Source organism: Bos mutus, chromosome 5 (assembly GCF_027580195.1).
Source record: "Bos mutus isolate GX-2022 chromosome 5, NWIPB_WYAK_1.1, whole genome shotgun sequence".
NCBI classification, from domain to species: Eukaryota; Metazoa; Chordata; class Mammalia; order Artiodactyla; family Bovidae; genus Bos; species Bos mutus.
The window spans coordinates 77,727,985-77,744,356 of record NC_091621.1 but is presented as its reverse complement, the minus strand read 5'-3'; the positions used below and the strand labels follow the sequence as shown (position 1 = coordinate 77,744,356).

Below are 16,372 nucleotides of genomic sequence, written 5' to 3'. Positions count from 1 at the left end.
GTTTCTGCTGGCCTGCTGATCTCCAGGTTTGGGTGTTGTTCTTGACTACAAGGCCCCCAAACTTGACCTTCACTTTCTTGGAGATTCTTCCTCATTATGCTTTAATAAATTAACAAACAATCAGTTCAGTTCAGTTCAGTTCAGTCACTCAGTCATGTCTGACTCTTTGCAACCCCATGAACTGCAGCACACCAGGCCTCCCTGTCCATCACCAACTGCTGGAGTCCACCCAAACCCATGTCCATTGAGTCGGTGATGCCATCCAACCATCTCATCTTCTGTCGTCCCCTTCTCCTCCCGCCCTCAATCTTTCCCAACATCAGGGTCTTTTCAAATGAGTCAGCTCTTCACATCAGGTGGCCAAAGTATTGGAGTTTCAGCTTCAACATCAGTCATTCCAATGAACACCCAAGACTGATCTCCTTTAGGAGGGACTGGTTGGATCTCCTTGCAGTCCAAGGGATTCTCAAGAGTCTTCTCCAACATCACAGTTCAAAAGCATCAATTCTTTGGCACTCAGCTTTCTTTATAGTCCAATTCTCACATCCATACATATCCACTGGAAAAACCATAGCCTTGACTAGATGGACCTTTGTTGGCAAAGTAATGCTTTTGAATATGCTATCTAGGTTAGTCATAACTTTCCTTCCAAGGAGTAAGTGTCTTTTAATTTCATGGCTGCAATCACCATCTGCAGTGATTTTGGAGCCCAGAAAAACAAAGTCAGCCACTGTTTCCCCATCTATTTGCCATGAAGTGATGGGACCGGATGCCATAAAGGCTAAACACAAATTAATAAATTTCCTTTCTGCTTAACTGGTTGAAAGAGCTTCTACTGTTTGAATGTAAGAAACCTGACTAGCCAATCTGCTGAGGGAAAGGAAGTGTGCTTCCCTAATGATACATCATAAAACACCTGCCCCATACCGCCCCTCTGTAAGCGGCCTTTCATGTTGCCTGGCAAGCCCAGGGCGTTCCTCAGCCCACTCTCTCCCTCTCTGTCCTGAACGTCCTCTCAACCATCCAGTGCTCCTCTTCCACTGTCACTTCCATGATATCACTTCCTATTTCATGGGGAAATGAAGGAAACTTCGTTTTCCAGCACAAGTAACCACGCCCATCTGATAACATGCCCTACCTTTCCTCTCATTGAGCAGATGTATTTGGGGGCAGGGGGTTTGGTTGGTTGGTTGGGGTTTTTGTAATCAAAGGGCCCTAAAAGTGGAAGAAAGGCAGAAGGTCAGAGTGGCACAGTAGGGAAAGATTCAACTGATCATTTCAGGCATCGGAGAGGGTGGAAGAGGGTCACAAACCAAGGAATGCAGCAGCCTCTAGAAGGTAGAAAAGGCAAGAAAACGAATCCTCTCTGAGATCCTCCGGATAGAATTGTAGCCCTGTCAGCTACTTTATGTTAGCCCAGTAAGACCCACATTGGACTTCTGCCTGTAAGAAAATTAGTTTGTGTTATTTTAAGCTGCTAAGCTTGCAACAACTTGTTACAGCAACGATCGTAAATGAATACATACCATCTCACAAACCAGACATTTATTTTCTTTATGTCTGTGCTCCCTATCATCACTAGAATACAAAGTCAAGACATTTGCCTGTTTTTGTTCACTACTCTGTGCTCAGTTGGAGAAGGAAATGGCAACCTACTCCAGTATTCTTGCCTGGAAAATTCCATGGACAGAGGAGCCTGGTGGGCTACAGTCCATGGGGTTGCAAAGAGTTGGACACAACTTATCGACTGAGCACGCCTGGAAATAAACTTAGCAAATAGTTGGCAAATATTTCCCCAATAACTATTTTGTTGAATGGAGGAATATCCATGTTGTCCATAGTGTGTATGCAAGGGGATGAGAAAGGCCAGATGAACCAGCCACCGTGATACGGAAAGGCCATAGGCTTGTACGTAAAGGATATCATAAACTAAATTGGGCTTCTGGAGCAGGTTATCACCCTGGGCCAAGATTGCTCATCCCTCGTGCAGACAGAAGAGCAGCTTTCCAAGTGTAAGGCAGTTGTGTAGTGACAAGGTTCAATCTGACGGTGGAAAAGAAAAACCTCTCTTGGCAGCTCTTGCACATGAATGTCCCCTGGTCCTGTTCTGAGAGGTAAATGTGGATCAGCAACTTAACAAAGCTTACAGAAATGGTCATACTGGAGAGGAGGGACTGGGTAACCCGAGTCACTCTAAAGTCTTCTCCTTTTCAGATAACACGCCTTTAAAAGGAGGCCTCCCAGGAGAGGAAGGCTATTGGAGGTCAGGAAGTTAATTGTCAGCACCATAGATTTATGATTCAGCTGCAGAATAGTGCTGACCTAAGGCTGGGCACGTATTCTATTTTTTATGCCAACCACACAGGTTTAAGAGCCTATGAAAGTAAGACATCAATTTCAACTATCTTTCCTTGCTGCTTCTGTTTCTCACCATCGAAGCTCCTGCAAACTGGTTGTGTGTGGTGATCTGATTCTTCCCTCCTGGTCACTCAAAGCCATAAAACCTATAGTTTCATGGAGGACATTCCCCTAGTCACTGCCCACCCTGCTTATTGCTGCTGCTCACCCTCTGCTTTCTACCTTCCTCCCCCTCCCAAGCCTCCCCTCAGCCCTCGCCCCTGCCACCCTCAGACTTCTAGATCTGGCCCTTTTTGTAAAGTCCATAAACTACTTCATTATTTTTTCCATTAAAACCACAGGATTAAGTTCATCTTAGCCCTTCACAACATCACCTTTCATAACCCACTGTTAAAATGAAACGAACATCACAGAAACTCATCTCTGGGGTGTGTATTCAGAGTCTTCTAAGAACTAAGTAGTCAACAATGTCTATAGAAACTACAGAAAAGTTAGAAAAAGTAAAAGGCCTATTATTGACCGTCTGCATGTTTTTCTTTTTTCTTTATTGTCTGTTAAAAAGAAGGCGAATCTTTCCATGAAATATAAATAAATCTGAAATAAATGAAAGATAAAGTCATTTTCTTATACTACTTCACATTTTTACAATGCCACCTAAAACATTCAGTATACTCTAAAATTCTCCTTAGGGGCAGAAAGTCTTAAATGTAAATTAAATTGTAGTTTAAAAGGTTAGGAGGGCTTCCCTGGTGGCTCAGTGGTAAAGAATCTGCCTGCCAATGCAGGTGACATGGGTTTGATCCCTGATTCCAGGAGATCCCACATGCCTTGGAGCAACAAAGTCCGTGTTCCACAACTCTTGAGCCTGTGCTCTAGAGAACGGGAGCCACAGCTACTGAGCCCACGTGCTGCAATTACTGAAGCCCATGCACCCAAGAGCCCATGTTCCACAACAAGAGAAGCCATCACAACGAGAAGTCGACACATTACCAAGAAGAGTACCTCTGCTCACTGCAACTAGAGAAAGCCCACACAGCAACAGTGACCCAGCACTGGTAAAAATAAAATGAATCAATACAATTTAAAAGGTTAGTAAAACTTTCTATATGGCCACATCAATCTTAAGATATCTGCTTCAGATTTTCCAAGACTTCAAGCCCAGTCCTGCTCCAGGACTTTTCTTTCTTTTTTGGCCATGCCACGTAGCTTGCAGGATCTTGGTTCCCTGACCAGGGGTCAAACCTGGGCCATAGCAGTGGGAGCATGGAGTCCTAACCACTGGACCATCAGGGGATTCCCTCCAGTGATAACTAGATGATGGTAGATGTGAATACCTGAGGTACTCAAACATCAAAGAAAGGTCCTCTGAGTAACAGAAAAACCGATAGAAATGCCTTCCTTGAAAGGTCTTGAAAATTAATAAAAAATGGTTGTTGGAAAAAAAAAGCGTGAAAATCCAACAGTAGTGTTCTCCATGCAAAATCTCAGGAAACTGTGTTAAAAACAAATCATTCGAAGACAAAGCATTATTATTTTGAGTAATTTTATTACTATTGTTTTTTTTCTAGACTTCCGTTTATTAAGTTGCAGAAGGGAATCTTTGGCACCAGAACTGTTAGACCATCAGCCCAGGCTTCTCCTTTCAGATGGATAGAGTCATGGAGAGTCTCAAATTACACATCGGAGGTTTGCATCATGGTATGTACAGAGTTAGAATTAGAGACATTGGGTACTTTTAAGGGCTTTTTCCATGAATTTGCATCAACACAATGAATTGTTCTTATATACTTCAGGTATTTGCCTACACAAATGCAACAAAAACCAAACAGTAGTCACACGGGATACTATAAAGTAATAAGAATAAACAAGTTACAACCAAATAACAAAAGTGACTCTCACAAACAGAAAGCTGACTAAAAGTAGGCAGACACAGACGCCATATAGATTATATAATGCATTATTTTATTACTATTAGAATCTTATTCCTACACACACTTGTCTACTCACACACAAGTGTCTAGCCCTTTTAGTCCATAGCCACCATACAGAACTTGAGTACACACCCCTATCAGGAAGAAAACTGACAAGCAGTTTCAGTGATAGTTTCGATGGAATGACCACAAGAAGTTTCATTTTCAGAGGTTTTTATGCAGGATCTGGAAAGGTCTATTGAACCAGTAATTCCTTTATTCATGTCTGTGTGGTCCCGGCCCACACCTTCTGTCTCAGCATATCAGTAGCTAGCAATATGCTCTTATTAATCACATCCTTTTATTTCAGGTGTTGTATTCACAAGAATCTTGCCATGTTTTGGACATTTGGGGCAGGGTTACAAAATACCTATGCACAAATTTTTACAATCAGAGCTGAAGTTTCATCATTTTCAAATTGGCCCATGTTGCTTTTAGCAAATACTAGCCATTTGAAAAACTACATTCTAATTTCTTTTTAAATTTATTTTATTATTTATTAGGGGTTTTCCTGATGGCTCAGACAGTAAAGAATCTGCCTGCAATGCCAGAGACACAGGTCCAATCCCTGGGTAGGAAAGATCCCCTGGAGAAGAGAATGGCAACCCACTCCAGTATTCTTGCCTGGAGAATCCCATGGTTGTCTGTTTATTTATTTATTTATTATTTGCCAAACCATGCGGCTTGTGGAATCTTAGTTTCCTGACCAGGAATTGAACCCAGGCCCTCTGCAGTGAGAGGTCGAAGTCTTAACCACTAGACCATTGGGGAATTCCCCTAATTTCTTATTGATTAACCTACTGGCATCATCAGGGTATTAGTTCAGTCACTTAGTGGTGTCCAACTCTTTGCGACCCCATTGACTGCAGCATGCCAGGCCTCCCTGTCCATCACCAACTCCCAGAGCTTACTCAAACTCATGTCTATCGAGCTGGTGATGCCATCCAACCATCTCATCCTCTGTCCTCCCCTTCTCCTCCTACCTTCAATCTTTCCCAGTGTCAGGGTCTTTTCAAATGAGTCAGTTCTTCACATCAGGTGGCCAAAGTATTGGAGTTTCAGCATCAGCATCAGTCCTCCCAATGAATATTCAGGACTGATCTCCTTTAAGATGGACTGGTTGGATCACCTTACAGTCCAAGGGACTCTCAAGAGTCTTCTCCAACACCACAGTTCAAAAGCAAGAATTCTTCGGTGCTCAGCTTCCTTTATAGTCCAACTCTCACATCCATTCATGACTACTGGAAAAACCAGAGTATAGCCCACCCAGATTGTCAGGGCCATAACATCTAGAGTCCTGTCTGTATTGCTCACAAATGGCAGTGGGAGATACAAGGTGAACACTCAATAAATGTTTTCTAAATGAATGAACCTGTCAGACTTGTAACTAATGTTGTCACTCCTGTTAGTTTTTACTTTATATTAGGAGTAAACTTACTCTCAGAAGAACTAAGAGTATAACCCTGGAGTCAGGCTGCCAGGATTCAAATCCTGGAGCAGCCTTTGCTAGCTGTACAACCTTCCAGTTATTTCTTTTCTTTAATAATATGGGGTAATTATAGTGCCTACCTCAAAAGATTTTTGTAAATGTGATAATCCACATCAAATTGTACTTAGGACACTACTTAGTAAATCTTCCACAAATTTTAACTATGATTAGTATTTTCAAAAATCCACATTTATTTTATAACTTTGTTACCTAAATGTCATTTACTTAAGTATTTAGGAAAGTATTGTTCTTTAATGAAATTTTGACAGAGCAGGTTTTTTATTTTTATATTATTGGAGTATAGTTGATTTACAATGTGGTATTAGTTTCAAGTGTACAGTAAAGTGATCAGTTATACAGGTACATATATTCATTTTTTTCTAGATTCTTTTCTCATATATGTTATCCCAGAATACTGAGTAGAGTTTCCTCTTTACAGTAGGTCCTTGTTGGTTATCTATCTTATATACTGTAGTGTATGTTCATCCCAAGCTCCTGATTTATCCGTTCCCCACCATGTTTCCCCTTTGGTAACAGTAAGTTTGTTTTCAGTATCTGTAAGTTTGTTTCTGTTTTGTAAATAAGTTCAGGGCAGGTTTATAATAAGGTCTTGTGTGCATGCCTGCTCAGTCACTTCAGTTGTGACTGACTCTTTGTGACCCCATGGACTGTAGCCTGCCAGGCTCCTCTGTCCATGGGATTCTCCAGGCAAGAATACTGGAGTGGGTTGCCATGCCCTCCTGTAGCAGATCTTTCCGACCCAGGAATCAAACTCCAGTCTCTTATGTCTCCTGCATTGGCAGGCGGGTTCTTTACCACTAGCGCCACCTGGGAAGCCAAGCAACAAGGTCAGTTTTACTAAATGTCCCCATGTCAACCAGGGAAACTGGGAAAAGAAATCTGGGGCCTAAAAGAAAGATTTTAGATATCACTACCCATCTCCAATTCCATGTACACCAGAAGTTTCTCCCAATTACAGCTGTTTTGTTTAATTTAGCAACTGGATCCATACAAGTGCTGGCACAAGTCCTGTTATGGGTGCCCTGTACGCTTGGGAGGCAGAAACCTTGGCCATGACTCACTGCTAAAGTTCTGGTGAAAATCAGGTTGCAGACCTGCCTGCACTCCCGCCCCGTGGGGTTGTATTGGAAACGTTAATATAAATGGGAGTAAACATCACTCTTTGCCAGTGAGCTTCATATGGACAAGCTTTACCTGTGCAGGCAGGACCACGTCGCAGGGCCTGCTCTCCACTACCCTGTGCTAATGCCAGTCAGAGTCTGAGGATGCTGAAGGTCCCTAATATTCATTCCTGGGCCCTGAGAGCTTGATCAGCACACTTCCCCCTCTCCTAGCAACCTGTTGTTTGCTAAGAGATTATTTCCATATTTTAGGACTCACTCTTTGTCCTAGTCAGAACCACAGCAGGGTTTACTTTCCCACTTAGGAGTTTGCCAGGAGCAAAAAGTAACAACATCCCAACCCCCTGTCAACTCAACAAGGAAAGATTTATTGCAGTTAACTAAAAGGATACTTGTTATGACAGGAATACCGTATGCTTCAGCAAAGATAGAATCCAAGCTTATGGCTGGCCTTTGCAAACAGCCAGGATCCAACCTGCCAACACAGCCCTCTTTTGTTTGTTGTTGTTGCACTGTCATTAACAGTGCAACATCCGGACCCAGGGGTGTTTCCAAGGTGGGGCTTCAGGTTGGCACTCAGATAATGAGATTACCTTCAGCAACAGTTCTCAACAGACTGCAGCAACCACTATAGGCTCGTTGTTTGGACTGTTGGCCTCTTCAACCAATGTCCATCCTCCTTTTCGTTAATTACAAACAGAAACCTAGGTATTTGGGGAACAGTTAGTTCTTAGCTAAAGGTACTATATTTCCCAGCCTGCTTTGCACAATTAAAATTAGTGACTTGCCAGGTGAAGACCACTGCAGACTTCTGGGAAAGTTTTGCCATCTGATGTAGAGGCTGTCTCTTGTCCTCGCTCTCTACCCCTCTCTAGTGTTTGGGTTTTCTGAAGCCTGATGTGCCTGTGAGAGCTGGACCGTAAGGAAAGCAGAGTGCCAAAGAATTAATGCCTCCTAACTGTGGTGTCTAGTCAAGGCTATGGTTTTTCCTGTGGTCATGTATGGATGTGAGAGTTGGACTGTGAAGAAGGCTGAGCGCCGAAGAATTGATGCTTTTGAACTGTGGTGTTGGAGAAGACTCTTGAGAGTCCCTTGGACTGCAAGGAGATCCAACCAGTCCATTCTGAAGGAGATCAGCCCTGGGATTTCTTTGGAAGGAATGATGCTAAAGCTGAAACTCCAGTACTTTGGCCCCCTCATGCAAAGAGTTGACTCATTGGAAAAGACTCTGATGCCGGGAGGGATTGGGGGCAAGAGGAGAAGGGGACGACAGAGGATGAGATGGCTGGATGGCATCACTGACTCGATGGACGTGAGTCTGGGTGAACTCTGGGAGTCGGTGATGGACAGGGAGGCCTGACATGCTGCGGTTCATGGGGTCACAAAGAGTCGGACACGAATGAGCTACTGAACTGAACTGAACTGTGGTGCTAGAGAAAACACCTAAGAGTCCCTTGGACAGCAAGGAGATCAAACCAGTCAATCTTAACAGAAATCAACCCTGAATATTCACTGGAAGGACTGATGCTGAAGCTCTAGTATTTTGGTCATCGGATGTGAACAGATGATTCATTGGAAAAGTCCCTGATGCTGGGAAAGATTGAGGGCAGAAGGGGAAAGACGGTGTCAGAGGATGAGATGTCTGGATGGCATCACCGATGCCATGGATATGAACTTGGGCAAACTTCGGGAGGTGGTAAGTAAGGGACAGGGAGGCCTGGCATGCTGCAGTCCATGGGGTCGAAAAGAGTCAGACACAACTAGGAGACTGAACAACAAGCATTCTTTTCAATTACTTCTCAGATTGTAGTTATGTTCAAAGGTTTGAAACTGCTGGAAGTCTTATTTTTAGATAAGAGAATTCCTGTACATGAATTGATTAATCTTTAAAAATTGATTTATACAGTTTGATGCGGAATATTCTAAGTTAAAATGATGAAACCTCTACCTTTCCTCAAAGTTACTAATTTATACAGAGGCAAACATGAGATTAGGTAACTAATTAGAGGAAGATCAAGAAGTTTGAGTAAATCAACTCTGCTTCAATAAAATAAAAAGATTAAGAATCATAAAAATTTTTTTGAAAAGAAAGAGAAATGGGCAATTTATTTCAATAAAGGGAGAGGACTGATTTTGCTACAGTGGGGAAAAAAATTAGGAGGTTACAAACTGCTGAATTTAAATGTATCCCATTTCTCTCTGCAAAATAGCTTTATCTCAGTGTCTCCATTCCTTCTACTTGCACTTCATACCAAGGCATCGACTGTGTAATATATCAAGTTGACAAATTGCTTGACATATCTGATCTAGGGTGGCTTCTACATCACTTTTCTCTTTTTCCTCCCAATAAATACTTTGGACACTGACATTTGCCACATTGGAAATGACAGGCACCTGAGGACAAACGCATCAAAGTGATTAGGATCAGAATGTCTGTTAAGGATTATTTTTTTTAATAGAGTAGAATGTAGTTTTATTGAATCCTTGAGATGCAGAACCAAAAGAAACTCCTTTCTTGTGAAAGAAAACAATCCAAACAATTGTAAACCCCGGAAACCAACAGAAGCACTTAAACCTTCAATATGAACGTGTTTATTTTTCCAACTCGGATATTGTTCTGAAGTACACTTGTAATCTAAATACCCCTTTCTCTCCTTCCCTTTACAACATACCATTTCAGTCTGTTTGTTTACAGAACGATGGCCTTAAGGAAAAAGCCTTATTCACATTCCCACAAAAGAAATAAATAAAATACTTGTCTCTAGGATCCATTTAACTAAACTTGACTTAAATCCTGGTAGAGGCTCCCATCTCTATAACAGACACAAAAGAGGATGAATGATCTTTCACTATCAAAACAAACTCCTAAATAGAGCTAAAGTTTATTAAATTATTCAAATACATTTACTATGCTCCTATAATGTGCAAAGTACTGTTCCAAAATAGACACCCTTCCTTAGATGTACAGTAGGCCACTAAAATAATAATTTCAGGAGCTTAAGACACTGGTACAGTCAAAATACCCTAATGATATGAAATGGTCTCTGTTGCTGCTGCTTCCAAAAGTGCCCGGTTTATTTCTAAGGAACAGCTCAGGCATTTGGAAGAATAATTCAAACTTAAGCTTTAATACAAGATGGAGTTAGGCAATGATTGTACCTTCAAACATAATATAACAGTATGAAGTACATTCTGGTGATCTAAAATGCTAGCATCTGTGCAAGGTAACCTAAGAAATTTGACACCATTTTTTTTTTAAGGTACCAATTTCAAAATAAATCAAAATACAAATCAATTGCCATTTTAGGAAAAATAAAAATATAGGCATGCCAACTCCTCTCCCAGCACTGAAATTACACTTCCTCAGACACACTGCCATCATTGGTAAGCATGGGGGATCAACTGGGTAAATTTAAACACATTAGATAATCACATAATTCAACCTAGCTTGGGTATATGTGTGATCCCAAAGACTTTTCAACATATTTTTCAGCAATACAGTGGTAGCAATAGAAATTGAAGAAACTGGAAGTATTTTCTTAGAGACAGCTTACAGATATCTTACAGGTTCCAAAGTGAAAATATAACACATCACCATCATAACACAAGCTACTTTGTCGCTCCTAAGACCCAACTTCACAGGACATCAGGCTTCCTAGTGTTTCCTTCATATGCCTCTACTTGGGTTTTCTTTCCCCTGAACTAAATAGGGAGGGCCTTTCAGGTCAAGTGTTATCTGCTGGCCAGTTACCTTCAGGATAGATATGCTTGCATCATTTCTATATTGACAAGTCAAGCCTCCATTTATGAGGCTTAAATTCAGCTCCTGGTCTCTTTATTCAGAACTTCCCTTATTTACTTATAAAAAGAACAGCAACCAAAAAAAAATCCAAGAGAAAAAAAGAACTACCCTCATTTACTTAAAAGGATCATTCAAAACACTAGGGAAAAAATTTCCCTCTGAAGGAGACTTATTTAAGGAACACAATACTGTTTACAGCTCATGGCCCACCTTAGAAAGGCAAACTCAGCTAAGTCTCCTGAAAAGAATCTCAGTAGTCTCCCATTTGGAAACTTGCTATTCCTATTATTTTCTAATGTGGTTAAATAAAATTAAATGTTAATAATAAACAGTAATTAAATAATAAACTTAAAATAAATAATAATTAAAAAACATGGTCTGGAGGTTTTTAGAAAAGGTAATAAAGGTCAATTTTCATTAAATTCACATTCCTTTCTGTACCAATTTCTACAATGAGCAGGCAACACTGCCCTCTAACAGGCTGATTCTGTTACATCTCTTAGTTCAACTGGTGGGAAATTGCTCCAGGAAGCATTGACACAAGGCCCCCACGCACATTCTTTCTTTTACTTCTGGGACACAGTCTGTCCTTGACCGTCTGTGAATGACACTAAAGACGGAGCAGCCCCTAGAGAGGCGATAGACTTAGAGAACGCTCATCAGGGGATTACAAACTAACACCCATTGCAATGGTGTTCAAACTTCAGCAGGCATCAAATTACCCCCAAGGGCTTGTTTAAACACAGCTTGCTGAGCCCCACCTGTGTTGCTGACTCCTTAAGTCTAGAGCTGAGTCCAAGAATTGGCCTTTCTGAGAAGGCGGGGCCTGGTGGGCTGCCGTCTATGGGGTCGCACAGAGTCGGACACGACTGAAGCGACTTAGCGGCAGCAGCAACAAGTTCCCAGGTGATGCTTCAAGCCCAGAGACCACTCTTTACCACCCAGACACTGTGCTTGGCTTTATCTTACTCAATACTTCCCAATAAGGTGGGGTTTTAGCACCCATTTTACAGACTAGGAAGCCAAGTCTCACACAGAATAAACCCAGGACTAACTCAAAAGCCATTGCTCCCTTCTCTACAGTATGAAGTCAGTATACGAAGCTGTTAACCATTTCCCTTTCCTTCAATTTCTTCCGTGGGAGGCGGGACTTAGGTGACGGTTAGTGGATTTCCCCTCTCAGAGCACCTTGGAGGTCTGGCTATGAAGTCACCTAGGAAGGTCCACTCCATCCCCAGGTTGGATCTGTGAGCAGGGCACGCTGAGAGAGGAGGGCGCTGAGAGAGAGGGAGGTTCAGAGAGAGTCTGATTAGCTCTAGATTCTGGAGTTCTTCGTACTCAGAAACTCTGCCAGAGAGGTTTTAAAGCTAGTGTCTCTTCTCACGGGTGTTTCTGAGGACCTCAAAGCCTAATGGGGCTCGAAGAGGACCCAGAGGGTGGGGGTGTCTGCACCGTTCTCCAGCCTCGGCTCAAATCACCCGCCGAGGCAGGGACAAGCACGTGGCAACAACTTTAAATCAGGAGTGCCCAAGGAAGGGTGTGAAGACCGAACGGTTATGATAAAATATAAAATACTTTTCAGGTCATATATCCCACCAGGATCAGGCAGGTAGAAATCCCTAGCACTCAGCCCCTGGCAGGATGTCAGCGATAGGTAAAGAAGAGTTGGGAGAACACCCCCACCCCCCATCCTCGAATAGTTTTTCTCATCCTTCGCATTCAGCTCCTAGCCCAACTTCGTGTTTTCCTGAGGGAGATACAAATATGGAGCATCCCATGGGGATGATTTTCTGGCTTCGGTCATTAGATGGGAAAAGATGTTTTCAGAAAAACTGCCCCGTGGGCCGGTCAGCCGAGATCTTGAGGTCGTGGCCGCGGCTGCTCTTCGTGTAGAGCTGGACTCTGAACTCCAGCTGCTCGCTCAGCTCGTCCAGAGCCCGGGTGCAGGACTCCAGGCTCTCGGCCAGTTTCTGAATCTTGGCCTTTAGCACGGCCTGGCTAACCCTGGTGGCCCCCTCGGCCCGCCTGGGGACGAGGAAGCCGCGGGAGCCAAAGAAGACGATGAAGTATACCGAGTTGTACAGCGCGATGGAAGCGTTCCTCCCGCACTGCAGCAGCTGGCGGTCTCCGCCGCCCTGCCCGCGGCAGAAGAAGTCGAGGCAGCTCAGCATCTCGCGCATCTGGTCCTGGCAGGTGGCCGCGATCTCCTGCACGCGCCGCAGCTCCCGGGAGTTGCAGAAGATCAGGGAGAGGTCAGACGTGATGGTTACGGCCCCGCCGGCGGTGGCCACCCCCAGTCCCACGGCCGAGGCCAGCAGCGAGACCCCCAGGGTGACGGGGCTGAGCGAGAGTCCCACGATGGCGGCCACAGCGCCCGCCGCGCTCAGCGAGCTGCCGGCCACGTTGGCCGCCAGGGAGCGCCGGCGTAGGCGCTCTAGGCGCCGGGCCACCTCGCGCAGACGCAGTAGCTGGCCGTGCAGCCGGCCGCGGCGGTCCAGCAGCAGCCCCTGGAAGCGTCGCAGAGCATCCGCGCCCTGCAGCTCCCGGGCCGCCGGCCTCTCCATGTCCTGCGGGGATGAGACACGCGGTTAGCCCGAAGTCGAGCGCAACAGCTACGGCCACCCAAGGGGAAAAGGGTCATTTTCCAATGAGTCATATGTCAGGTTCTCAAAGACCCGTTCTGTCATCTGGGACGAGTCCTCCACTTCCCAGGACCTTAAATCCGAGTAAGCCAATAGGAATAATGCTCTCGTCCACTTTTCTCCCAGGGAATGCCAAGGATTGATTTTTTTTTTTTTAATCTGTTAAATAAGGGAGTGTTGGAGAAGAAACGGCAACCTACTCCAGTGTTCTTGCCTAGAGAATCCTATGGACAGAGGAGCCTGGTGGGCTGCTGTCCATAGGGTCACATAGAGTTGGACACGACTGAAGCGACTTAGCATGCATGCATGCATGCATTGAAAAAGGAAATGGAAACCCACTCCAGTATTCTTGCCTGGAGAATCCCAGGGACAGAGGAGCCTAGTGGGCTGCCATCTATGGGGTCGCACAGAGTCCCACATGGCTGAAGCGACTTAGCAGAAGCAGCAGCAGCAGCAGCTATTAATAAGTCTACTGCAATTACTGAAGGGCTTCCCAGGTGACTAAGTGGTAAAGAATCAGCCTGCCAATGCAGAAGATGCAAGTTCGATCCCTGGGTGGGGAAGATCTCCTGGAGAAGGAAATGGCTACCCACTCCAGTATTCTTGCCTGCAGAATTCTATGGATGGAGGAGCCTGGCAGGCTACAATCCATGGGATCAGAAAGAGCCGCCCAGGATTGAACAGGCATGGAATACTGAGCCCTCATCTCTGAAAGATGACATGTGGCAAGCAGTAGGTTGTACCCCTTTACAAAGCCCTTTCCTTACAAGAAGACTAAGATCTTAAGAGTTTTGCAATAGTTTTTTCCCCTCTCTGATGAGTGAAAAAGACAAATCACCAAAAACTCAAAAAGCATCTATCAAATGTAAGAAACTAATTTTTCTAAGTTAGATGCTCACCTGAAGCAACTCTTCTGTTTGTTATTTTTCCCAGCTCTTATCTTAGAATCACTATTTCTTTTAACTAGAGCTCATCAGGTCTTCAGAAATCTCACTCTTTGATACATGCTTAATTAGAAGTAAATTACACTAGCACCAGTATGTCCTTTTATGATGAAAGCTCCCTTTAAAAATGAGTAACAATTGAACAGAATTTTAAAAGGGGCCACAATTTTTGTTGAACAGCTCACTGAGGGCTACCCGTACCGAGCTGAACGGAAGCCAATTGAAGATGACTAACAGAGAAAACTGTACATCCTGAGTAAAAGTACATCCTTTCCAGTTGCCAAAGATTTCTCCCTTCATAGCCATTGTACTTTTCATTATTAGGAACTTCTCAAAAGTGACAAAGTGATAGAAATCCACCATTTCACTACTGTGAGATATCAGAACAGAAATGATTATTCTCATGTGGAAGGTGAGGAAATTGAAAGACAAGTTCTACCTGCAGCTGATACTTCACAGAGCCCAGTGTAGAATCTTGGTCTCTAGACGCCTAGATCTTAATTTTATTAGCATGCCTCCATAATTGTACCCACCACTGACAAACTGCCAGATAAAGACACCTCTGAGCAAAAACGAGGCAAAGTTACTCCAAATATATTACGGACCAAGGATACAACCCCAGTATTACCAGTCCAGTGGCTATTTTTTCAGATAGCATCCCTCTGGTCTCCCCACTTACCACTCACTTCTGGCTATCTCCAGGAAAGAAGAATCTGAGGCTGTTTCTGGATGAGCAAGCTTTATAGTTCCAGAGAGCCAATGACGGCCCTGGGAAAGCCTTGTCTTATTCTGAGAATTTGCCGTTTCCTGTCCTGGCCCCTGCTGCCTTCATCCAGAAGGATATGACATGGTGGAAAATGACCCGCCAGCCTCGCAGCACATCCCGTATTTAGGAAATGAACATTGTGTGTTCGCTTTCCCCCAAACGCAGGAAAAGAACCACAGGCTCTTCCCCAACTTGAAACAACTGCTGTCATTGTCCCGCGGGCATACTCTGCCTTCCCTTTCCTGAAAATAGCTAATGACGTTATCTGAGAGGACATAAAACGCACCCCAGGCTGACCAATTATAGTGTTTCTTGGGAGGCCACCAGTACACAACCACTTTTTAAAAAGAAAAAGGGAAGAGACTCTTATTATCTGATAGAGCCACTCACAGTCCACTCCCGTATTTTTTTTAAAAAGCATCGTGAGTCTGAGCCTTTGAAACACGTGATTCAGTAGGCGCGCAACCATCAGAATGCAAAGCCACGCCCACAGGAAGTGCTGCGTGCAGTTTTGAGCATCTCCAGCTGCAGAGAAGCTCTTGGAGGTCTCAGAAAGGGCACACCTCGGGCCAAATGCGTCAGAAAAATCAGTGGGGTCAGGCTGCACGAGGAGCTAATTATACACTTTCAATAGCAGCGGGGATTCTGTTTCCTGGGTTTTCATGGGAAGCAACCACTGTAGCCCAGCCAAGAGTTATATGAGTGCATTCTACCCCCACGGAGTGAAGCACCAGCTGAAGGGCAATATTCTGGATCATTCAGGAGAGGAAAACAAGGATAGTGTCTGTGGATGCTTTCTGGGACATTCAGATAGGTGTTGGCCGTTCAGCCAGGAAGACTCCTGCCACAGGTTCCCAGATAGGAATTATTGTCTGAATTCTCTGGTTTGTCTGGAAAGCCTTAGCAACCATATCTTTCTTGAACACAAGTCCCCCACCTTTATAAGTAGACATGGTATTGAGGAACACAACCCAGTTTTTTGCTTCTCACAATCATGGGCCTTTGAACTTGCTTTTTCTGAATCTGACCCATGTCCAAAAATTCTGGTTACAGCTCCTCAAAGGATAAACATAACCCTCAGTCAGACACTTTCAGTGCCTGCCTGTGCTTTTGAGGTAAGAGGTGGGAAAATGTCTTCCACTGAACCCACAGACATAGTCATTTCCAAATGGAATGTAAAGCAGGGTGAATTGGGCAGGCGGTCAGGCAGTGGTAGAGTAGGCAGGGAGTGAGACAATGTACCCTGATTCTTCAATTCC

At 44.0% G+C, this 16,372-nt stretch overlaps 1 protein-coding gene across 1 annotated transcript; it reads right to left on the bottom strand.

The window, feature by feature from the left end:
* Window positions 1–9,535: 9,535 nt before the first annotated feature.
* APOLD1 (apolipoprotein L domain containing 1) lies at window positions 9,536–15,269 on the bottom strand. Its single transcript, XM_005890029.3, has 2 exons — window positions 15,027–15,269; window positions 9,536–13,328 (listed from the first exon to the last, which is right to left on the bottom strand). Exon 2 carries the CDS (start codon window positions 13,323–13,325, stop codon window positions 12,585–12,587), a length of 741 nt encoding a protein of 246 aa, XP_005890091.1. The 5' UTR covers window positions 13,326–13,328; window positions 15,027–15,269; the 3' UTR covers window positions 9,536–12,584.
* Between the last annotated feature and the right edge of the window lie 1,103 nt (window positions 15,270–16,372).

Excerpts from the sequence above, each read along its gene's own strand:
- APOLD1 (XM_005890029.3), bottom strand. The coding sequence starts at position 13,325 with ATGGAGAGGCCGGCGGCCCGGGAGCTGCAGGGCGCGGATGCTCTGCGA.